We start from the raw sequence: 24,051 nt of genomic DNA, 5'->3' as shown, positions 1-24,051 counted from the left end.
AAAAAATTCACATTACACTGATTCTAATCAACTAAACCAAGGTTCAGCATCTTTCACTGACCAGACCCTTCCGTTGAACTGCTGGTGTCCTGTAATGCGATTTAATTCTGACATTTTGTTGACATGAGATGAAATGATTTTAAAGAAAGAAATAACAGAATCATTAACATTACTCAAAACACAACTGGAGGCACATCTGTTTTAATTAATAAACCCTCATGTAAACACTGGAAGATGAATTCATAGACAGACCTCAGATCTTGCGTTTCAGTGGGAAGAGTGTTTAAATATATCACACTCTGATTAAACCTCAAACACCCCTCAGTCTTGTCCTTTCTTTCTTCTCTTCTTGCTCATCTTCGGCTGTACCTCCTCCTTTTCTTCTCTTGTCTTTCTCTTTGCCTTCTCATCTACCTGCTCCATGGTGTCCCACACCTCATCATCGCTCCCCTCCTCCTCCTGCTTCAGCTCCTGGCATTCTGTCTCCCCTGTCTCAGCCCCTGCCTCTTCCAGGTCTCTGCTGGAAAGGAGGAGGCAGTTGAGTTTGGACTTCAGGTAGACTTTGTGCTGCAGTTTGCGGTCCTCCAGACTGTGGATTCGAAGGAAGCGGTCCAGGCCACATGACGCCACCACAGGCATTGAGGGGTGACACTGCAACCCCCGTACGCTCCCCGCGAGTCCCTTGAGACAACCGCGGACCACACCTTTCCTCAGGTCCAACAAGGCGATCTGGCCGTGGGTGTTTCCCACTGCCACCATGTTACCACTGGCGGGTAGGGACAGAGCAGTGAGCGGGTACTCGCCATACTCCACCTCCAGGACGGGCCGGCGCTGAGGAGACAAGGGGTCAAAGATGTGGATCTGAAGGAGGAGAGAAGAATGTTACAATCCAACCTCTATCACAAACTGTTGTTTTCATTCAGTTCTGGTCATGAAGGCATCAATCTTCCAATCAGCAGACATGAAACAGGTCAACAACAACAACAACAAACATCGTATGACTTTTAGCACCCTAACGTGAACACACCTGATGGTAACCTGTGCACGTGACCACCTTGTCCGAGTCCGGGATGAAGGCCATGTCTCTGACCCAGTAGGGCCGCCGTAGATCCAACCAGTCATCCCGCAGGTTCTTGGTGGTGAACAGCGGTTCCTTCGGATTCTCCAGGTCCCAGATCTTTAACCCATTGTCCTTCCCGCCGGTGGCGACTTTGTGTCGGTGTACCGGACTCTGCCGCATCCTGCAGACGTTCTTTCCCGCGTTGACCTCCGTCACGGAGTCGCCGCTGTCCTCCTTCCACACCCGCAGTGTCCCGCACTCTACGCAGGTGACAAACGCGGAGCCGCTGAGCGCGGCCAGCCCCGTGAAGCAGCCCTCGGACGGTTCCCCGCAGCGCCGGCTCTCGGTAAAGGTCCCCTTCTCGATGCTGAAGGTCTTCACAGTTCCGTCCACGGAGCCCACTAGCAGCTCGCTCTCCGCCTCGTCTCCCCAGCACAGCGCCCGGACCTCCTGGTCACGGCTCAGGTGAGACGTGTTGCAGAAGTTGAAAGCCTGTTTGCGGGACAGACTGACCCCCTTCAGGATGCCGGTCTCCGCGCCCAGCCACACCGAGCACAGCCGGCTGCTCTCGCCCATTAGCCCGGATTAAAAAGGACCTAAAAGTCGAGACAAGTCGAGTCGGGACTTCTGCACGTTTCCTGTCCTGTTTCAGACAACACGCGTTTCCCCTATGTCGCGTTGCAGTGACGTCAGCATTTTCCAAGAACGTAATCGAAGAAGGTATTTTTAATTTGTAATCTTTATTTACAATACAATTGAGTTACGGTACAGTGAAAACATAAAAGAAAACAATGTACAATATAAAAATACACAATGTACAATATAAAAATACACACAAAACAAACGTTAAGATTAAATGTTTTAGTTGTTGATAAACTTTATTCAAAAACAGGTTTTTGACCTCTTTTCAACGCGAACCGCAAGTCTGCGCAGGCGTAAAAGACAATCGCAACACCATTTTGCCTCTGGGAGCTGCTAGCTAGCCACGGAAGTTAGCTTTCGTACCCGTGAGGTTATTTTGCCTTACTTATTATTTCCACGCGTTCGTATTGAGGTTTAGTTAACAGACTTGGTTCGTGTTGAAACCTGAACGTGAATCGATCTTTGTCTGAGCAAATGGACGCAGAAGAGGACGACTTCATGTCTGGGAACCACTCCGGTAGCTACTGCTTTGTTTCCTTTTTAGTTTTTAACTGTTATCTAGTACATGTCAGATTCACAAGCAAAACCTTGGTAAACAGTTTTGCTTCTCGATTTATCACATAAATTCAACTTAGATTGTTTGAAATGAGAATTATTGCCTACTTAAGATATTAAGGTTAGCAGTTAACTTAAGGTTAGCAGTTTAGCAAACGACGCCAGTAAACAGTTACACCTCAAAGCCCTGCTCTGAAGCTAGCAAGCGGGAACAATCTGGATTGTTTTGGCTTTTCCACAAAGATCAGTCAATTCATTTGATAATGAAAATACTCTTCCAAGTGGCAGAAAAATTAACAAAGAACTTACGGCGTTTGAGGACCACAAAGAATCCATGGTGTCTTTGGTATAAGATAGCTGACAGATCTGACATCGTTATGGAGGAATTTTGCTCCATGGCGATGGAACATCAAAGCTATGTAAGAGAGGACTGCTGGAAAACATACATGAGAGCTTTGTAATAGAGAACTATCAGCAAGCTTCGATTTTCCCTTTAACCTAGGTGAGATGAAGGGATTCTGATTCCAATGTAGTTTGGGTAACATGATTCATATCAGATGTAAAAGTACTTTGGTGTCTTTGGGACAGTGCAGTCATGGATGCTGACCTTCTTTGGGATGTTTTTGGTCTGGACAATTCATGATGTTCCAGTTGGCTAATGATCTGAACCTTTATCCAGATCTGGGAGACAAAAATCTAGAATCAGTTGGGTTTGTGTAAATCAAACTTCTGTTTTTTATAATCAGTACATTACCTCTGCTGAGCGTCACCAGGAAAAGGCCTGTACAGGGCTAGTATTTATTCATTCATTTTCATTAACCGTTTCTTCCACTTTTGTGGAAGCCTATCCCAGCGGACTTGGAGCGAGAGGCAGAATACACTCCTGGCATGATGCCAGTGTTTCTTACAGCCATTTAAAAACCTCCCACAGATCTTGTTCAATGTACAGCATCAGTTACTGTGGTGGTCCGGCCTCTGAGGAGAGAGCACCCCTTTTGGGTTTTGCTTCCAACCCACATAAAGTGAAGTTGTTGAAGTTTTTTTGTCCTGCCGTGTTTTGTGCAGACGACGGAGGGGGTACTCCAGTTCAGGATGAACACCATGAGTCAGGCGAGGAGGAGATGAAGAGTGACCGGCATCAGTCTGAGGTCAGTGCCACAGCTCCTCTAATGCAGAGGAGGTGGGATGAAGTTTCTGGATGTCTTCCTAGTGACAATTGAGTGCGTGACTACTTGTATTCTTGTTGATCATGTTACATTCTGGAACTTCGGGTCTCTGTGTTCAGAGATAATCAAACGTTTCGTTTGTCCCAACACAACAGGATGAGGGCAGCAATGATGAAGATGGTCCTGCTGGCATGGAGACCAGCAGGGCAGTCAGCGGCTCAGACAATGATGATCACAGAGGAGCCGACAGCGACTCGGACGACGAGGCCCCCGGGGATCGCGTAGAAGACAAAAGTGACTCGGAGGTGGAGGCCCCTCAGCCCGCTGAAAGCGAAAACGATGATGACGACTCCTCTCCGATCAAACACCCAATTAGTGGGTCAGACGCCGAGGATTCACCTTCCAAGCAGGGAGGTTCTGATAACGAGGAGGGAGGCTCGTCTCCTGTCAGGCGAAGAGGGAGCAGCTCAGATATGGAGGAGGGGGTGGGGAGGCCCAAAGCAGATAGCGACTCTGAGAACGAGGACGCCAAGCCTGCGGCGTCTCCTGAACGCCGGTCTAACGCTGACAGTGACTCTGATGCAGAGACGCCAGCCAGACACAAGGCGGCGCACATAGACTCTGACGAGGAAGAGAAACAAGAGGGGGGAGGAGGGGGTAAATGGAAGGCTGTGATGCAGTCCGATAGTGAAGATGAAGTGCAGGGAACGAGGAGGAAGTCAGGAAGTGATGGAGAGCAGCAGCATCAAGAGAAGGAGCAGCGAGACAACAGTGATGATGATGAGGATGACAAACCAGGTACCCCGCCCCTCCCACATCAACTTCCTGTTTGGCGTGAGGTTGAATCTGTTTTTTTGAAGCTGTTTTTCTTTTCTGTGTGTTTCCAGTGAAGAGGAAGAAGGCCATTTTGTCAGACAGCGAGGATGATGACGACGAGACGGCAGACAAACCAGGTAAGAGAGCCAATGCTGAAGCTGGAAATTCTGGGTAAAGGCTTCAAGATGTGTGTGTCACAATATATATTTAGAGAACACTTTCACAATAAAAGCATGTAAGAAATATGATGACCATAGAAGGAAACCTGCTGCCGTTCTGGTGAGGTATAACACACTGCTGTATCTGCTCTTCAGTGGTGAAGAGGAGTCGGGCCGTGTCTGATGATGAAAACTCCGACAGCGACAGGGGATCGCCCGGACCCGATAAGAGTTTAGCTGCCAAACTCCGAGAGCTTGGCTCGGACAGCGGGAGCGAGGATGACGATAGGCCGAAGGCCACCGAGGGGAAGAAGGACGAGAAGGCGTTGTTCGGCAGCGACAGCGACTCTGGAGGAGATGACGAGGAGGAGTAAGCACTGAATCACCAACAACCAGTCTTTATCTGTTCATTCACTACAAGAAATAAGTTACTGGTTTGACCTTTGACCTCTAATTCTTCCAGAAAAATGATAGCGGACATCTTCGGAGAGTCCGGAGATGAGGAAGAGGAGGAATTCACGGTGAGTTAAAAGGTTATGGTTATGACATAACCTGATTCAATATTGGGTTATGTGCTAAGCTAACAGTTTAGCAACATATGTTTGTAGCATACCTGCTGAGGGGGAAGACATTTTACTAAAATGTTTGGAAAACTGTTTTTACCTTAACAAAGCAGCTTTCCAACAAATGGAGGCTGTTTGCACGCGTAGCAGGAGTAGCACTAACATTATGTTCCTGGTAAATCGATGCTGGTGATGTGTCAACAACAAAAATGACGGTAAAACCTGGGACACTAAGGGGTCCAGGGGTATTTAAGATTTATTGCTAAACGAGTAAAAAAAATTTTAAATCGATTAGCACCTCCTGTTGGCTTAGAGAGTTAAGTCTTCTGCCTGCTGATGGTGCGTTCCATTCAACCATCAGATGCACCGCAGAGCCTGTTGTAAGTTCAACCAGAGTTTCTATCAAACCCTCTCTTTGCTTCACCTGCAGGGCTTCAACCAGGAGGACCTGGAGAGTGACAAGAAGGAGTCAAAAGAGAAGAAACAGCAGGTGATGGAGGAGGAGTCCGACTCTGATGACGGTGTCGACCGCGGCGGCCAAGAGTAAGCACTGACACCCTGATCAATCATATTTAGGGCCTTGAAGTTGGATCATGGCAACAGTTGGGATCTGCTCTGTTCCTGTTTAGCACCAGCTTCATGTCCGACTTCGACATCATGCTGGCCAAGAGGAAAGCCATGAACAGCAAGAGAAGACGTCACCGCGATGGCGGGACGTTTATCAGCGACGCTGACGATGTCGTCAGCGCCATGATCACCAAGATGAACGAAGCGGCTGAGGTTCGCTTTACAAAAATAGAAACCTCTTTGAATGTTGTCTGTGTGCTCCAATCGCTGACTGTCTTCATTTCAACAGGAGGATCGAATGCTGAACAGCAGCAAAAAACCAGCGCTGAAGAAACTCACTCTGCTGCCACACGTCGTCATGCACCTGAAGAAGTAAGAATCATCACTGCTACGTAACTTCAAAAGATGAACTGGAGCTTTGGTTTGAGGTGTGATGGTGCTGTTTGTCCCTCAGGCAGGACTTGAAGGAGACATTTATCGACAGTGGAGTGATGACAGCCATTAAAGAGTGGATCAGTCCTCTTCCTGACAAATCCCTCCCTGCTCTCCGGATCAGAGAGGAGCTTCTTAGGATCCTCCAGGAGGTGACTGTGCGCCTGAGAGGACATCATTGGCTTCAGCCAGGGTTCCATGTTTCACTGTGTTTTGTCCCTCAGCTGCCCAACGTGAGTCAGGACACTCTGAAGCACAGCGGGATTGGACGGGCGGTCATGTTCCTGTACAAACATCCCAAAGAGTCCCGGGCCAACAAAGAGCTCGCCCTCAAGCTCATCAGTAAGGACCGCTCTGGTCTGTTTGTCCAGATCCAATGATAGAAACTGAACATTTTAATCTCTGGTCCAGACGAGTGGTCACGGCCGATCTTCGGATTGACGTCCAACTACAAAGGGATGACGAGGGAGGAGCGCCAGCAGAGAGATCTGGACCAGCAGATGCCCCAGAGGAGACGGTTGAGGTACAAACACAGGCTCAGACAACAGTGGGAGCGTTAGGACCTCCTTCCATTCATTCTTTAAGAACGGAAACTTTCATTTTTCATCTGATTTTCTGTCACTCAAACACGATGAAAGTACCGTCAGTTTGATTTGTGGTCGCGCTCTTAACACAACTAAAAAAAGACTTCCTCAGATTTTGAGTTTTTCCCGACACTTTTCATTTCATTCTCTCCTCACATTTTCTCCTCCTCATCCTTCTGTTGTTTAAGCTGTACCTTCTTCCATTCCTCTTCATCACTCCACCCCCCCCCCCCCCAGTGAACCTCAGAAGGTGGAGAGGGCGGAGGAACCCGACGTCTTCTCTCCACCAATCAGGTTCAGTCACAGAATTGCATGGTTCCATCCTCCGTTTGGACTCAAACCAGCAACTTGTGTGTTGAAACTGAAACCCACTTTATTAATGTGCTCTGCTCTGATTGGACGGTTGTTTCCTTAGTCAGGAATCATGGTTGCCACTGTCGATAAAGTTGGGCTGAAGCAAAAGAGTTATCTTGAATTGTCTGAATTGACTGAATGGAATATAATTTGAGCCCATGAATGGAAGTGTTGTAAACTGGGAATTTGGAGCCTCTAGGTTACATAAAAGTTTACAGTTCATTTACGGTTCAGGATTTATGAATGCTGATCTTCTCCCAGGAGGTAAAACCTATATATTTGATGCATGTTATATGTTTGAACACGGGGTGATGGCACGAGTGCCGGCCGACCAGTATGACGATAAGAATGAGGTCAAGTGTTTCCTGAAAAGCTAACTAACCTCTCTTGAGGTGGAGAATGCTAACGTTAGCATGAAGGCTCGCCTAATGGAGTTTCTCCTGCACGTCAAAGTGTTCCTGTTCATCCATCATGATGTTAACCGACGCATTTGTCTGCTTGACCCTCTGTCTGTAGTTCTGGAGGTCAGACGCCTCGCAGGGATCTGGAGAAACAGCTGACTGGGGAGGAAAAGTAAGATCAAAGTCTTCACGCTCCAAGCGAAGGCAGCGCTGTCGTCATGTTAATTTTAACCGAGCGCCTCCTCCCGTAGAGCTCTGCGACCCGGCGACCCCGGTTTCTGTGCCAGGGCCCGTGTTCCCATGCCCTCCAACAAAGACTATGTGGTCCGACCCAAATGGAACGTAGAAATGGAGTCCAGCAGGGTGAGTACACGAGGAAGAGGCATTGGAGTGTGCTGCTCTACAGCTAATGTGCATTTTATTATCATGAGGGGTCACAGGTTCACGCCAGTAGGAACATGTAATGCTTCTTAGGTAAGAAACATTTCTGACGATAAGCAGTTTAAATCATATTGCCTCAAGTTTAATAATAATCCAGTGATGTTTTTAAAAAAATGAAACTTATTTGCACAGTTAGATTCAAACACTGAGAGGCAGCAGAGACTAACAGAAACAGAAACAGGATGTTCTGCATTGTGTTGACTGTAGCTGTCAGGTGATCACTTACCTCCAGTGGTGTGACGCTGGTGTGAAGGGGGTCACTGGCTGAGCTGTGATTGGTCCTCTGTAGAGCTTTCGGAAAGGCATCAGCCTGCTGGAGAAGCACAAGCGTCGATTCGCTGAGCAGAGGAAAATGAACCGTCCACAGGGGGCTGTCAAGATCAGCATAGAGGGAAACAGGATGCCTCTGTAGTTCCTGCTCTTGTCCTGCAGGGGGGGGCAGTAAGTCCTTCTGCATGGTATGGTGGTGATGGTGCCGCTGTCTAACATTAACTCCTTCCTGACCCGTCAGAGGACATCAGAGCTACTTTCAGCCGGCGGTTTTACTTTATATCTGACCCGATTTTGGGTTTTTACTCAAAACAACGGCTGACCAGTGAGATACAAGCAGGATCACGTTCCAAGCTAACGTAACCTCCTGATTGTTAGTAACTGTAACCCTTCAAAAGTATCTTCTGCAGTGATGAACTGACCTGTTCTTGAGGCCCTGTTCTTTCATTACAACAGACTTCACCTTAATCTCGCTTGCAACATCAACAACACCCGGGGGGAAAAAAGGCTGATGGGTAGAAGCCATTCGGCTTGTGTAGTTCCTGTCCCCACATGTTGTTAGCTAATGTTAGCATTCAGCTACATTAATTTTATCTCATAATAATGATACACATATCTCAAAATAAGATTCTTTGGTATTGATCTTCTTTCAATTTGCCTGAAAACTAACACTGAGACAAGGCTGTCAACATAAACATAATTAGCCTTAGCGCTAACCTATTCGGTCTTTGTGGCTCTTATGTGGTGAGTAGGTATGTATGTGTTGCTCTAACAGCGATGTGTATGGTCTGAAAGCCTGCTGACTCAGGAGCTACTGGTTCAGGGGTCGCTTCTTTTATTCACCAACAAGTGCTGGTGAAAGTTGAGTTTTGAGGGGTTGGTGATGAAGCTTCTAAACAGACGGTCCCCTCTGAGAATTTGAACTCTTCCTCTGCATGACTCTGGAGAAGGGAAGTGTGCTAAATGGTGATGAAACGCCAGCTAAAATGCACTGTTTCAAAGTGTTCCGGATTAAAAAATACAAATATCATCTCAGATTTGTTTGGGATTAAGAAAGCAGCAGTGCTTTAGCGTTTCATCAGCCTTTTAAGAAGGAGGTGGCTAAGTGTGAACATTTTACCTTTTCTAGTTTCTGGTTTTAAGAATGTGATGTTTGTTTCTCCTGCAGGGGCCTGTGAAGAAGGGTTTGTCCCGCGTCGATAAACAGATGCGTAGATTTGCTGACATCCGTCGCCTGACGAAGCCGGGTCACGCTGTTAAAATCAGCGTGGAAGGAAACAGGATGCCGCTCTGATTTTAACATCTATAGGATTTATTCACTTTGTTTTTTTTCTTTTTTAATGTGTTAGTGTGGAACAATCCCACGCTCCTCCTTGCGTCTCCTCCCTCCTCAGGTCCAGATCCGCCTCAAGGGCTGCAGGAATGCGAAAGTCTGATCTGTCTGATGTCATAGGAACTCCTCTGCAAATGTAAAATGTTCTCCAAAGTGACATATAGAATTAAAAAAAACCACAGCTGTTAATGTTACCGGTGTTAATGTACGTTAGTTTATGTTACAAACCGACAGGAGCTACAATGTTGAATAATCAGCATTAACCCCAAACCAGCTAGTCATCATCCATGTTTGTTCTATAGTAACACCTAATGTTAGCATACATTTGATACGGCAGTAAAGTTTTATCTAATGCGTAGGAATCAGCATTGTTAGCTTTAGCTCAGAACCAACTGTATCCTTAATTCGAACCAATTGTGTTGTGATAACCAATTGAGGAAGCTAATGTCAGCAATCAGGTACTAAACTACTTCTCAAAACTGAAATCTCTGATGCTATGTTAGGTAGCAATGTTATTCTTCTCAGATCTAGCAAAGTGTATAATATTAACTAACTGTATCCTCAGTGTTTAATGTTATTAGCAGTTTGTTAGCTTTATAGCCAAGTCAGCCAAGATAGCTAACCCTTGACTCATGTTTGCATTGAGCTACATTACTTTAACTCCAGTCAAATTCTGTTAGCCAATGTCAACATTCAGCAGCTAACGGCCACGTCAGCTTAATCTCTGAACCAGGAAGCCTCTGTTTTAATTGCTTCTCTTCTAACAAGCAGTGATGTCACTGAAATTTTAACACCACTAAGGACGGAGTCATGACAGATTATAGGAGGCGGAGCTGAAACACTTTTCAGCCATCGGTGGAGAGAGGAATCAAAGAAGCTCATCTGAAGATCATTGTGTATTTTAGTACAATAGTTCTGGCCACGCCCCCTGTGTCTCTGAATGTGCAGATGTTTTTCTCATTGGATGACCGGACCCCCCCCCCCCAGTCCTTTTTGTCCCTTCTCAACTTCCATAGCTGCTGTACAGGAATCTTTAAACTGACTTCAGGACTGAGATGACAGGTGAGCGCGTTGGATCAGCCCTTGATGTCGGACGGGGTGTGTTGGATATATACACCTACCAGTCTGTCTGCACTGTTGTGGTTCAGATGTTGCTTTTTTTTTTTTTAAATAAAGATTCAGCAAAACCTCACCTCTGCTCTCCGAGCCTCGTTGATACAACCACAGCTAGTTTTATATTCTTGGTGGGCGTGTGGAATATTTGAGCTTCAGAATAAAATACAGACTGCAGCGATTATTAACTCTTTATTGTGCACAATTAAACTACAGGCGGTAAAAAGCATTTAAGAACATGAGACTCGTTTTAACCTGACTGTCAAAGATGTACACTGCACAGCTGGGAAATTCTGGGCTGCCCTTTAACTTGTGTAGTTCATGTTGTGAAAACTTAAATTTAATCGGGAGAGGTCAAAGACACACACTTCCTGTCAGTTAAAAGACTTTCCATTACATGATCAGACTAATATCTTATTGTGGGCGTTTCAAGCCTGCTTTAAATTATTAAAATGCAAATCAGTTTGCATCAAGATGACATTTTGAGATGCTAAGTCTTTTAGAATGAAGAAATGAGTACCTATGTTTATTTTTAAAGCAAGACTTCAGAATTCAGAGATTTTTTTATCTTAGTGTAGCCTTCATTTCTCTGCTATCTGTTCCTTTAAAATAAAAGATCAGCACTTCCTTGAGGGTTGATGGTGCAGTTCCTCTATTGGCCACTAGATGGGTTTTTGGTTGGTTTCCTATGGTTGGTGCTTGGTGACGTCAGCTTTAACCTGTAATGAGGTCACGTCTCAGATTCACAGGGTAAATGTAACACCCGCAGAAAGTCAAGTTTAAGTCGAGTCACGTGTTCAGTTTCAGCGTCGAGGTTGAGACACCTCCAGTCATAGGAGGGGAGGGAGGCGTGTGTGTGTGTGTGTGTGTGTGTGGGTGGGTAATGATGCATTCAGGTGATACAAAAAGAAAAGATGAAGTTCGACTTCTACTCAGTAAAAATCACGTTTAAATGTCATTCAGAAGATCTGTCGGTACGACATTCGCTAACTTTAGTCTCTACCATTCAAATAACGTTAGAAAAGTTTTCTTCTTTAGTCCAACTGAAAGTCATAGACTCTTTTTTCGTGATCACAACAGAAAGAAGCTGCAGATTTAGGAAGCTGGATCAATTCGTTGATTACCATTGTCATTGGGAAGTTAGCCTAATGGTTGGAGCTGCAGCCACAGTACTGAAGAAGACGAAGAGTTGTAATCCCTAGGGCTGATATTCTTACTTACAAAATTCAAATTCCAAATCAGCTCAGAATATTTTAAATGAGGCTCTAATTAGTTTCCGTTCAGACTTTCTTCAGTCGCTACTTTGGTCCTGACTTCTGAGATGAGCTTTACATTTACCAAGCTGCACCTGAATGAACCATTATGAAAGGGTCAACACAGCGTGGGGGGGAGGGGGGAGGGTTCCATGTGAAGTGAAAGTGGATGATTGAGAGGCGTGGCTTGGCAGCTGACTGGTGGCAAGTGACCGGTGATTGGATGTGTTTCATGTATCAGTGGTGATTCTTCTGCAGAGAGAAAAAATGTCCAATGAGGCACCAGCAGACTTCAAAAGGCTCTGCCCAGCGTTTTACAAAAAATAATTTCAAAATAGTAATTTTTAATCAACCGATGAAATAATTGGGCGGGTCTGCAGTGCCGTACCTGTCCAGAGGAGGGCGGCATAGAGAAGAGATGCTGTCAGACCTGGAGGACGCAGTCTATCCCCGACTGTTTGGTAGTTGACTCATTCCAATCCTGTCAATCGGAGGCGGAATGACTCGTCGCCGTGGCGACTCAACAACCTTGCTACAAACACAAAATAGCATAGATGCTAAACACGTATCCAAACATGTGAGCGTGACATCATCAAGAGCTAAACGTGTTTTAGAATTAAAGGACTGCTGCAGTGTCATTTTTGTCTGTCTCACCTTTGCCTGATTGTTCCTGACTTGGTTTCCATGGAGCTGACTGACAGTCGGTCCAGTGGGGGAATGTCGCCTGGGAAACCCCTCTTCCTTTTTGGCTCCATGACGTCATTCTCCATCCTCACTAGGTCATTGAATCGGAGGAGCTTTGCTGTCAGCTCCTCCCCCACTTTCATGCCACGTTGACGAGGACGAAGACCCAGTGAAGACCTCAAGCCGGGCCGGTCTACATGCTGGAGCACAAGGAAAGGATGGGATGATGCCAATTGACTGGTATACCGTCCTGAAACACAGCTGGGTTAATGCTATGCCTTGAAACACACCATGGGGCTAACAGTATATCTTGAAACACTACTGTGTAAAACGGCTTCTTTTTATCATTCTTTTTTTCATACAGATTATTGTGATCACTTTCTCTTCACCCTTTTTGTTCACATTTGTCGTGCATTGCACAAACGGCAGCTTTATTGACCCCCACCATGTCTTTCTTCTTCTTCCTCTTCTTCTTCTTCTTCTTGCAATTCATGTGACCAGGAAGAGGAAAATTGAAAACGATACCGCTCAAGAAGCAGCTACTGTTTTTTGCTGTAACATCAGATGTCGCTTAAAACTAGAATTTGGTTTCTATAAATTGACAAAAGACCTGAATAACTTTAGGAACATCTGGTGTTACAAAAATGTCCTATGCACTTTAGTTGATGACCACCTCACTTTTGCAAACTTCATGTTATAATGCACTAATTCTTATATTGTATTTCCCTTTGTTTCTTGGTGTTTAATGTTTTTGAGTGTTTAGTGTTTTTGAAATTTCATCTAATGAAAATTTGTAAAATGTTCTAAATGTTCTAAATGTTCTAAATGTTCTAAATGTTAAATGTGATTGAAGTTTGTTTGGAAAAGATGTTCTGAGGCACTTAAATGCTTTCATCTAATGTAAAACTGCAAAATGTTTGAATGAGATTAAAGTGTTTTTGCAAAAAAAAAAAAAAAAATCTTCTTCTTCTTCTTCTTCTTCTTCTTCTTCTTCTTCTTCTTCTTCTTCTTCTTCTTCCTCTTCTTCTTCTCCTTCTGGCTTTTCCCTTCAGGGGTCGCCACAGCGAATCAATTGCCTCCATCTAACCCTGTCTTCTGCATCCTCTTCTCTCATACCATCTACCTTCATTTCCTCTTTTGCTACATCCATTAACCTCCTCATGCAATTTCCTCCGGGATTATTAAAGTATCTATCTATCTATCTATCTATCTATCTATCTATCTATCTATCTATCTATCTATCTATCTATCTATCTATCTATCTATCTATCTATCTATCTATCTATCTATCTATCTATCTATCTATCTATCTATCTATCTATCTATCTATCTATCTATCTATCTATCTATCTATCTATCTTTGGTGTTCCTCTAAGCCTCCTGTCTGGTAGTTCAAAACTCATCATCCTCCTACCAATGTATTCACTATCTCTCCTCTGGACATGTCCAAACCATCTCAGTCTGGCCATCTCTTCCTGATCCTATCTTTCCTGGTCACTCCCAAAGAGAACCTCAGCATCTTCATCTCTGCTACCTCCAGCTCTGTCTCCTGTCTTTTCTTCAGTGACACTGTCTCTAGACCAAACAACATCACTGGTCTCACCACAGTTTTGTACACCTTTCCTTTCATTTCAGCTGAAACTCTTCTATCACACATCACACCTGACACTTTCCTCCACCCGTTCCATCCTGCCTGTACACGCTTCTTCATCTCTTTTCCACACTCTCCATTGCTCTGGACTGTTGAGCCTAAGTACTTAAAATCCTCCACCTTCTTGATCTCTTCTCCCTGTAACCTCACTCTTCCACTTGGGTCCCTCTCATTCACACACATGTACTCTGTCTTACTGCGGCTAACCTTCATTCCTCTCCTTTCCAGGACAAACCTCCACCTCTCTAGCTTCTCCTCCACCTGTTCCCTGCTCTCACTACAGATCACAATGTCATCTGCAAACATCATAGTCCATGGAGATTCCTGTCTAACTTCGTCTGTCAGCCTGTCCATCACCATAGCGAACAAGAAGGGGCTCAGAGCTGGTCCCTGTTGCAGTCCCACCTCCACCTTGAACTCCTCTGTCACACCTACAGCACACCTCACCACTGTCTTACAGTCCTCATACATGTCCTGCACCGCTCTAACATACTTCTCTGCCACTCCAGACTTCCTCATACAATACCACAGTTTCTCTCTGGGCACCCTGTCATAAGCTTTCTCCAGATCTACAAAAACACAATGCAGCTCCCTCTGGCCTTCTCTGTACTTCTCTATCAACATCCTCAAAGCAAATACTGCATCTGTAGTACTCTTTTTTTGGCATGAAACCATACTGCTGCTCACAAATGTTCACTTCTGCCCTTAGTCTAGCTTCCACTACTCTTTCCTATAACTTCATTGTATGGCTCATCAGCTGAATTCCTCTGTTGTTGCCACAACTCTGCACATCTCCCCAGTGGTTCCATTTGGGAGAAGAAGTCGGACAGTAGATCAAGCGGCGGTGCTACGTTGTAACATAAGCTAACACATATAAGGGAGTCTCCGTATAGAAAACATTGAGAGGCCACCCTGCTTGGTGTCTCTGTCTCATCTTCTGTTTTCACACATCAGGACACCACGTTGTGAGTCACCTATGACATCACACACCTAGCGACGAGCGCTTCCTGTCCGCCTGCTGCCTCTGATGAGTCACATGATCAGATATCAGCCAGACTAAACAGAAAGCAGCATCCCCGTCGGAGCCCAGAGCTTTGTGTTGGCCTTTGCTGTGATGTTACTTCATCTGATACAAGCACAGGGGCCCCTGAGGGCGGGGATGTTTGTTTTGGCCCTCAGGATAGTTTGACAGGACACAATCTGATCCGCTGAGCTGCCTGAAATCAAACATGGCGCAGTGGAAGATACATTTATCCTTGAACCCTTCAGGTCTCAGAGCTGTGTGTGTGTATGTGTGTGTGTGTGTGTGTGTGTGTGTGTGTGTGTGTGTGTGTGTGTGTGTGTGTGTGTGTGTGTGTGTGTGTGTTCTGACCTGAGCAGGCCGGACTCTGAAGCCGTCGGTGCTGCAGTGGAGCAGAATGATGGACAGCAAGCAGGAGAGGAGCAAACATTCACAAGAGTGCATCTGAAAATCAATAATCACTCTTCAGTAAATCAATAATATAATCTTATAATGAAACGATAGCTGGACATTAAGGACATCAAATGCAGCGTCAGCACTGACAAACATATTTAAAATCATCATCAGGAAGAGAAATCAACTCTGACTTGTTGAAATGATGTTAAAACACTTCCATGAAAAATAAGCGTCAACTTTGCATCAACAGATTTTGCATTGTTTACGAAATGCAGAGAATCTGGACACGTCCACAATCACACCCGTCACCTTTCAAGTTTTACATCCTGTTTTGCCAAAATAAGGTCACATCAGCCGGAACCAAAAAACATCAAATAAATAAATTATACAGAAAATTATACAGAAACAGAAACTATACAGAAATTATACAGAAACTAAATTAAAATTTGTAATTTTTTTTATCGCTTTAATATTATATTCTTATGTACGCGATTTCATTTTGCTTGAAATTCTGTGTTGTGTGAAATTAATAAATACTTTAATTAAAATGTCTTGAAATTTTTTTTTGTAAATTTTAATGTACATTTCCCAGTACATTTCCCTTCAAATTTCCCAGTTTGGGATGAATAAAGCATATCTTATCTTATCTTATTGAATTTGAAAGACCATTTACAGCAATTCTGATCCAGTTCGTGCAATGCATTGTGGGAGGTTGTCTTCTTGAGATATGCTGAGAAATTAAAACTATATTGTTTTGTATAAAATCATTTCCCCAGTGTTTTTAGGACACACACACACACACACACACACACACACACACACACACACACACACACACACACACACACACACACACAAACAAGGACACTTTTAGCACAGCTGACGCGTGAAGTGTATTGTCCAGCAACATTGGCTAATTTTAGCAATTTCCATCCCTGTAAATAAATGTCTTGACCGTCACATGCACGCCCACTTACGTGCACGCTCCTGCATTCCCCTGACACCACACACACACACACACACACACACACACACACACACACACACACACTTGTTGCTGCTGATGTTCTCGTCCTGCAGCTCATTCATGTTGGACACGATGCAAATTCTTCCATTCACAAAAATACCCGCTGTTTCCTCCCTGCAGTCCAGCACCAGCCTGAACATCACCTCCACACTCACAGACGGGCACCTGAACGCAGCACAGTGACACCAGAGGAGTTCTATGTCCTCAAACGTCTCACATTATGTTTGATTTATTAGAAAACTTGAGTGACATACATTTCATTTTAGTTTAACTTTTATTGCATCAGTTTCTTTTGAAGCATTTTGACTGAATAAATAAAGTTTGATTGAATAAAAGCAAAAACAGCAGAAGACTTTTTGCAAATATAAATGCACATGATTCACCTCAGAAAGAAACCCACAATTTTGTTAAGTGATGTTTAGAATAAAAAACTGAATCTCTGCCTGAGAATTGAAATATCTTGGAATGTGACACCTGCAGGAATTTGAACCTGTGCACACCTGAACACACACACACACACACACACACACACACACACACACACACACACACACACACACACACACACACACACACACACACACACACACACACACACACACACTGTACCTTCGGTCTCTGAGCGTCTCTCTCGCTGTTTCGTCTCTTCTTTGTGTTTCTCTGTCTTCTGTTCAGATTTTATAGCAGCTGCCTTGGAATCTCCCGTCCAATCAGCACTGTCCGCTCCTGTGACATCACTGCCTGCGCTTCCCTTCCTTTCCACACTGTGTGTTTGGTGTTTCATCATCAGGACCATTACCTGTTGGCAAAATCTCCTGAGAGCAATCTTCTCATCCTCCTTTCCTTTTGCAGGTCAGTTTAAAGTCAACTTCTCCTCTACGTATAAATAAAAATCAGATATTGTTGTTTCTTCCTTAGTTTAAAAAACCACCTGGCTAATCAGAGCTTTGTGGGCGGGATCAAGCGCATCCTGTACCAGGTGCCACATGACATTATTATCTTTATGTTGCTGGTTTGCTGATTAAAGCTATTTGCTGCAATTGCCTTTTAAAATGCAGTCTAGCCAAGTTAGCCGTAAAATAGCTTCACACGACAAATATTAATGTTTTCATCATTAGCTTGCTTGACTTCAATGATTTAATGACTTTAAGCTAAGCCAGCTAACGTTCTTTAGCTTGTCAGTACAGACGAAAAGCGGCCTCCTTACACCTACGATCATCACTCGACCCCACGATCACCCCGGGCTCCTTCCGGTTTCATGTGGACCAGGATTTTTGGGCCGGGTGTGCCCTTACCGTCTGCTCCATCCTTTGGTCAACTTTGACACCAACTTGATTCTGATGGTGCGTTGAACTCCGAGCTGATGCACGGATTCTTTTCCTTGTGTTGCTGTTGCCATGGTGGCGTCCCCGTGGAGCCACATGAACTCCGGTCTATCCAGTGGGGATGGAGGATTGGGTCATTGAGAAAACACACCTGGGTTAATATCAGTAATGACACCTCAGCTAATAATGATGGAAAACCCCCTCCTGTCCGCTCACCCTTTAATTATCGACGACCTGCTCCGCTTGGGGTGATGTCATGTTGCCCTCCACCTCACCCCGCCTAAAAACTCCCTCCCTGCAATGGCACATGGAGCTCAGATATCTCCACAAGTGAAGACTGTGGTTTTACTTGACTACAGCTTTAGTTACTTTCCAATTGGAGTAACTGAGACCAGCTGTTTGGGGTTAAACTCACTTAACCTGCCATTAAGGTGAGACGCAAGTAGAATGACAGGCGAGTCATACCTCTGGCTTAAAACCAGACCAGTAATGGCACCATGGCAACACTGACCACACAATCCCTCTGGATAGCCAACATGGCTCTGCCAAAACGCCATCGGCTCCTGGTGTGGTCTCCGAAACGGTTCCGTTGTCTAAAACTGGAAACCATCCCGAGAGACTGGATCTGCTGTTTGTCAGAAACAGGAAGTGCTGCTCATGGTTCCCCTGCAGGACTTGAACCCTGCCGTCCTTCCAGGTTCTCCTGACTCTGCAGGCCTGATGTGAAGCTACGGTTGGCGAGCCCACCTGATGACTCACAGCGAAGATTCTCCTGGCCAAGTCAAGCCTGAAGGATTCCCCTGGATGTTTCCCACCATTCCCTCTTTCTCAGTCCAGCTCTCACGCTGGACTCACACTGTAAACAGAGATACTTCATGTCTTATTGATCAACGCGACACCTCGCTGGATAACGCCTCTGTTTGTGCAGCATCGACACCTCAGTGGGAAAATATCCCAAATCATCAAATCGGTTTCCTTGGGTCAGATTCATTTTAATGCTCAGCTTCATTTATTTGTGTTCCCTTTCCTCTATGTTGATGAAGAGTCAGGTGAGGTTTCTTCATCCAGCTTCACAGCGAAACGACCTGAAGAAGCAGATCTGTGTGAAACAGCTTCAGGTCAGAGGTCATCGCTGAAGTGAAGTGAAGACTTGATCTGAAAGGTAATACAGAGTGCAGTCCAAAGCAAATCAGCTCCTCTCTGCAACCAGAGATGGAGGGATGAGGTTGACAGACGGAAAAGACATGATGAAGTCTCTGCAGATGAGAGCACTTGTTTTCTGCATCTGTGAAAATGAGAGCTGCAGGATGCTGGACAGGCTGATGGAAAGCAGACAGCCGGGGGATGTGGGGGTGTAGGATGAAGAGGTGGGATTTCCACTGTGTCTCCCCAGCAGTTCAATGTTTCAGTCATGACTTCCTGGTTGTGACCGGGAGTCGACCCTGTCCACACACCAACACAACATCAACACAACCTGTGAGAGCAATCAGTTGCTGCCTGAATCTGATTCCGGCACCGCAACACTAAAGGAGCGCTACGACCAAAACCCCTGCCTCATTCGATTCGTTGATTTCATATCTGAGATGATGAAGAGGACATGGAGGGCAGTGATTGGCCGATCATCAGTCAGTGGTTGATGCCCACAACAGGACCAGAATGGGAGTGGTTAGGGTTAGAGTCAAACATAACTGTAATTAGTCAGTGCAACTTGAATCCTTTGTTACTTTTGGATGATGACAACAACAACAATAACAACAAATACAACAACAACAACAGGATGTTTTGACTTAAAAACAAACACTGCTGTTTTGGTTTCCCCCTTTTTTTGAGATAGAGACAAAAGCGATGCTGAAGTTTCCATCGGCTGAAGACGTTTCTGGAGTGGAGGAGTGGAGTAATGAGCTGCAAAATTATTGATAGCTGTGGTTTGGCTCCGTCTGGACAGATGGAGGTGGGGCCGGCCTCCACCCTGATGAGGTGAAAGGTCACATGAGGCTTGGGGAAAAATCTCAATAAAATTCACTCAGAGGTAAAAACTCCTGCTCATGTGTGTGTTTTTATCCACTGTTGGGTCCGCTTCATTTGAATCTTTCTGACTATAAGAGACATTTTTAACCCTCTGCTGCCCGCTAAACGCGTTTTAAACCCAAATACCGGTCCAATAGTTTCCTTTGGCAGTAAGACAAGGACTATTTTAAACTCCACTGTAAAGGTAAAAAACAATACTTATTTAAAGTATCTGATACATTTTATTTTTATCTTAACAGAGAAGGTTGCTTTCTTTGTATCCTAATTACTTATTGCTGCTTTGTTTAACGTTCACCACCATGTTGTAGTTACACGGGCTGGCCTGATGGTGGTGCTATCGCATTGCTGCTGGTTTTACTCCAATCCTCTGCTCAGGAAAAGAATATTGTGAAAAGCCGGCCTTACATTTGGACGGAGGAGAAGACAAAAGAGTAGTCTGTTTTATTCCTGCTTCACATTATCCTCATTTCCCACCTGATTGCTCTGTGTGTGTGTCAATGAGGCATGTGATTGGCTAATTACTGAGTAAACAATCAGAGGGCAGCACCAGCCAATCAGCAGGGAGAAGGCGCACACATCTTTTCTGCTTTCCCAGCATCCCCTGGGAGTGTGTTCATCACACCAGCTGGAATTTGGTGTTTTCTGCCTCCAGCTCAGAAGAATGTGTTTATTTGAAGTGTCATAATTGTATTCAAAAGGAAGCTTTAACTGATTTAATTTAGAGTATAATCACACTTTGTTCTTCCTCATTAGACAACTCTAAAAGTAAAGACCTATAAGGAGAGAATGTAATCAAAATAATGTGACTCGTTTCCTGCTGTATATCTGTAGTTGTACCTGTAACCACAGGGGGCAGTGCAAGACTGCAGGAGGTCAGAATGGACTTTAAACAGCCTGACAAAGTACCTCAGATTTTAAACCATTCCCCACTTCTCATTCCCCACTTCTCCGAGTGGGGAATGAGGTCCTTCCACAGGTGAAGGAGTTTAAGTATCTTGGGGTCCTGTTCATGAGTGAGGGAACAATGGAACGTGATATTGGACGGAGAATTGGGGCAGCAGGAGCGGTATTGCAGTCGCTTTACCGCACTGTTGTCACAAAGAGGGAGCTAAGCCCAGAGGCAGAGCTCTCCATCTACCGTTCAATCTTCGTCCCTACTCTCACCTATGGTCAAGAGCGATGGATTATGACCGAAAGAAAGAGATCGCAGATACAAGAGGGTGAAATGGCCTTTCTCAGGCGGATAGCTGGTGTCTCCCTTAGAGATAAGGTGAGAAACACTGCTGTTAGCGAGGGGCTCAGAGTAGAGCCACTGCTCCTTCACGTGGAAAGGAGTCAGTTAAGGTGGTTTGGGTATCTGGTGCGGATGCCTCCGGGACGCCTCCCTAGGGAGGTGTTTCTGGCACGTCCAGCTGGGAGGAGACCTCGGGGCAGACCCAGGACCAGGTGGAGGGATTATATCTCAACACTGGCCTGGGAACGCCTTGGGATCCCCCAGTCAGAGCTGGTGGATGTGGCCGGGGAAAGGGAAGTTTGGGGCTCCCTGTTCAAGCTGGTGCCCCCGTGACGGATAAGCGGTGGAGGATGGATGGATAGATGGAATCTTATTCTACAATTATAGGGACGCTCAGTGTCAAGGAGCCAAATTCACACCTGGAAACTAAAAACTACAACTGTCCTCATGTGTTTTTAGATCCCAAGGACCCAAATGATGGCAAAATGAATCCTAAAAAATACACAAGACTCTTATTGAACTCTTTGGAACACAATTGGGAAACATTGAGTACTCTTGAAGCATCATAAAGGTTAGCAGGAGGTGGAAGAAGGCACTTTCACACGCCATTTAAAACTTAAAATATTGGGAGGGACCTCCTGGAAGGACCTTTGATTTTTTTGAGAGCACTGAAATGTAATGAACCCTTATAAGTTCCTCAGAGACTCCCAGGATCATTTGAATTAATCAAAGACTCCATCAGAAACTTCTGATGTCTTGCACACAGGAATCTAGGACATTTCCTGAGGAATCCGAAGAACCTCTGTCTCTCTCTCTTTTCCTTTTCCTGTCTCTATCCCCATTGTATTTCCTTTGCCACCCAACTGGTCAAGGCAGATGACTGCCCTTCAGAGTCAGGGTCCTGCCCAGATTTTCTTCCTCAATGAGGGAGTTTTTCCCTGCCGCTGTCCGTTATGCTTGCTCTGGAGGGTTCTGTTGGGTTCCTCTGTCTGTTAAAGCACATTGCAATGTCTGCTGATGTCATTAAGTGCTGTATAAATACAGGTTAATTGATTGATTGATTGAGCCCCCTGCAACCCTGAACACCTAACTTTCATCAAGCAACCCTGGCTCATCCGGCCAGGGAACCATTCAGCATCAGGAATCGACTACGCATGGACTTGGACTTGATTAATTCCACTGGACTCAAACCCACCAATACATCATGACGTGAATGTGTGAATGTAAATCCTCCTATAGAACCATGAAAACATTTCTCAGGACCCCTGAAGTACCACATGGGTCAAGAACTTCTTGAACCTTTGACAAAAGTATGGTCCTGGTGATGTCCACACAGTCAGCAACCCCTGAAACCTACTCGAAGACCCAAGCAGGCCTTTCACACACCTGTTAATGTTTGATCTTTGTCGTTAAATGGTTGTCTGGGGATCAGTTCTGATCGAGTCTCTTTGTTGAGTCACGACCGATTCTGGCAGCAGTTAGACTCTGTGACTCTTTCACTGTGACTTTTAACAAACCCCAGCAACACTAATCTGTCTGATTAGAACTCTCTTTAAACTCCAATAATCTGACGTGATCTTTTCTTCTTCTGTGCTTCAGGCAGTTCTGCTGGTGTGCTAATCTGACATTGACGCGTCAGACCCGTTACCAGATGTGACACTTTAAAAAGGTAGAAGTTGTTTTTTTGACAAGCTTGAAAGCAGACACTGTCATTGGTGTCAGCCGGCGGTTGAAGGTTTCTGGACAGAGATGAAGGCGGCAACTTGACATGAGGCGACGTCTGATGATGATCTCGACTGTGCACCAGAGGACATTTGATGGACAGCAGCGTGTTACTGGCCAAGTGTTGTGCTTTAACAAACGGCAAAGGAGCTGCTCAGCCTACTCAGGTTAGAAAGACACCATTGCGCTGAACAATCAGATGATGAATAGACGTTCAAAAATGTGTAAATCCGGCCAACATGAAACCTGAGAGGAGCATCTGCTACCTACAATCAGACCCTGAACCTGAGAACAAACAGATCCTGATTCCTTTTTCTGGTTCTGAACAACAAACCCCATCACCTTGACCAACCATCCATCAGTGCTCAGATTGATTTCCTTCCTTGACTCACTTCTGGAGCTTTTCAGCTCCTCCAGGAACCCTGAACCTCCATCCTGGTCAGTCCACCAATCGACATCTCTTCTCTTAAATACCTGAATAAGATGGGGACACCCCCTATGATTGAATTTCCAGAAGCCCTAAAATTTAAAAAAATACTTGAAAAACATCATTTACATCCAACTGTTTATCGATTATTGATTATTTATTGGATTTGTCCGATGAATAATTTTTTCATAAATTGACGGTATGGAGAAATTTGTCCAAAGATCAAAATTTTATTTTTACTGATTTTTATTCATCAGATTCAAATAAATTTTTTGAAAAATAAAAATGACAATGGAATGTTTGATTTGATCGCTTGAACAAAGTTGCTGAAACCAGAACACTTCCTCTCTGCTGGATCAGGTTTTCGTTCTGAAGCTGGGCTGCAATCTGAAACTAATCCACGTCCTCCTGACCGACTGCCACACACCCCCATAATCCCCCGCTTCATCTTCATCTTCATCTTCGTTTTCTTTTATTATTTAAATGGTATTTGCAGTCTGACTGTTGAACCAGACTCAGCGCTGAAGACAAGAAGTAATCAGATTACATCCATCAGTAGAGGGAGGATTGGGTCTGCCACATTCGGGATGGGGGGCGTTTGACAGACAGGGGGTGGTCCAGGTGTAACTAACTGTGAAGGTTGAGTGACACTGAGGATATTTGTCTAAGTGAAAAAGAAAGGATGATAGAAGGATGTAAGTGTTGAAGGTATAGACAGTTGTTGTCCTTGTAGTCTTGCATCTACAATCATTTCAATCCTGTCTGGGGAATATTGATGCTGATTGGCTCCTGCTCAATTAACCAACTTACACCAGGTGAGCTTCGCAC

General features: G+C 44.9%; 3 protein-coding genes across 5 annotated transcripts; 1 reads left to right on the top strand and 2 right to left on the bottom strand.

Moving 5' to 3' along the window:
- Positions 1 to 174: 174 nt before the first annotated feature.
- Positions 175 to 1,747, bottom strand: wdr74 (WD repeat domain 74). Its single transcript, XM_068317788.1, has 2 exons — positions 1,028 to 1,747; positions 175 to 861 (listed from the first exon to the last, which is right to left on the bottom strand). The coding sequence occupies exons 1-2, from the start codon at positions 1,634 to 1,636 to the stop codon at positions 322 to 324; spliced, it is 1,149 nt and encodes a 382-aa protein (XP_068173889.1). The 5' UTR covers positions 1,637 to 1,747; the 3' UTR covers positions 175 to 321.
- Positions 1,748 to 1,998: 251 nt separating this feature from the next.
- Positions 1,999 to 10,534, top strand: LOC137596936 (protein IWS1 homolog). Of its 2 annotated transcripts, XM_068317767.1 has the most exons (16): positions 1,999 to 2,219; positions 3,323 to 3,405; positions 3,579 to 4,221; positions 4,311 to 4,376; positions 4,554 to 4,767; positions 4,861 to 4,918; positions 5,391 to 5,503; positions 5,590 to 5,740; positions 5,817 to 5,899; positions 5,982 to 6,111; positions 6,184 to 6,301; positions 6,371 to 6,482; positions 7,414 to 7,470; positions 7,550 to 7,661; positions 8,029 to 8,180; positions 9,178 to 9,315. In XM_068317767.1, exons 1-15 carry the CDS (start codon positions 2,177 to 2,179, stop codon positions 8,149 to 8,151), a joined length of 2,106 nt encoding a protein of 701 aa, XP_068173868.1. In that variant the 5' UTR covers positions 1,999 to 2,176; the 3' UTR covers positions 8,152 to 8,180; positions 9,178 to 9,315. The 2 variants fall into 2 exon arrangements, with proteins under 2 accessions (XP_068173868.1, XP_068173867.1); XM_068317766.1 differs by lacking the exon at positions 8,029 to 8,180 and having other exon boundaries at positions 9,178 to 10,534.
- Positions 10,535 to 10,628: 94 nt separating this feature from the next.
- Positions 10,629 to 17,125, bottom strand: ostn (osteocrin). 2 transcript variants are annotated; one of them, XM_068317769.1, is made up of 5 exons: positions 17,097 to 17,125; positions 15,416 to 15,508; positions 12,363 to 12,592; positions 12,097 to 12,240; positions 10,629 to 11,174 (listed from the first exon to the last, which is right to left on the bottom strand). In XM_068317769.1, the coding sequence occupies exons 2-4, from the start codon at positions 15,506 to 15,508 to the stop codon at positions 12,153 to 12,155; spliced, it is 411 nt and encodes a 136-aa protein (XP_068173870.1). In that variant the 5' UTR covers positions 17,097 to 17,125; the 3' UTR covers positions 10,629 to 11,174; positions 12,097 to 12,152. The 2 variants fall into 2 exon arrangements, with proteins under 2 accessions (XP_068173870.1, XP_068173869.1); XM_068317768.1 differs by having other exon boundaries at positions 10,635 to 11,960.
- Between the last annotated feature and the right edge of the window lie 6,926 nt (positions 17,126 to 24,051).

This window comes from Antennarius striatus, chromosome 6 (assembly GCF_040054535.1).
Source record: "Antennarius striatus isolate MH-2024 chromosome 6, ASM4005453v1, whole genome shotgun sequence".
Classification (NCBI taxonomy): Eukaryota; Metazoa; Chordata; class Actinopteri; order Lophiiformes; family Antennariidae; genus Antennarius; species Antennarius striatus.
Note: the sequence above shows the minus strand (reverse complement) of the source record. Positions and strands in the feature narration are given on the sequence as shown.

Bases quoted from the DNA above. Each gene is read 5' to 3' on its own strand.
- ostn (XM_068317769.1), bottom strand. From the start codon at position 15,508: ATGCACTCTTGTGAATGTTTGCTCCTCTCCTGCTTGCTGTCCATCATT. The intron at 12,593-15,415 runs GTCAGAACACAC...CTTGTGCTCCAG, and splicing joins TCAGAGTCCGGCCTGCTCAG to CATGTAGACCGGCCCGGCTT. The intron at 12,241-12,362 runs GTGAGACAGACA...TTGTGTTTGTAG, and splicing joins TCAGGAACAATCAGGCAAAG to CAAGGTTGTTGAGTCGCCAC.
- LOC137596936 (XM_068317766.1), top strand. From the start codon at position 2,177: ATGGACGCAGAAGAGGACGACTTCATGTCTGGGAACCACTCCG. The intron at 5,504-5,589 runs GTAAGCACTGAC...GTTCCTGTTTAG, and splicing joins GTCGACCGCGGCGGCCAAGA to CACCAGCTTCATGTCCGACT. The intron at 6,302-6,370 runs GTAAGGACCGCT...TCTCTGGTCCAG, and splicing joins GCTCGCCCTCAAGCTCATCA to ACGAGTGGTCACGGCCGATC.
- wdr74 (XM_068317788.1), bottom strand. From the start codon at position 1,636: ATGGGCGAGAGCAGCCGGCTGTGCTCGGTGTGGCTGGGCGCGGAGACC. The intron at 862-1,027 runs GTGTGTTCACGT...CTCCTCCTTCAG, and splicing joins CGTGCACAGGTTACCATCAG to ATCCACATCTTTGACCCCTT.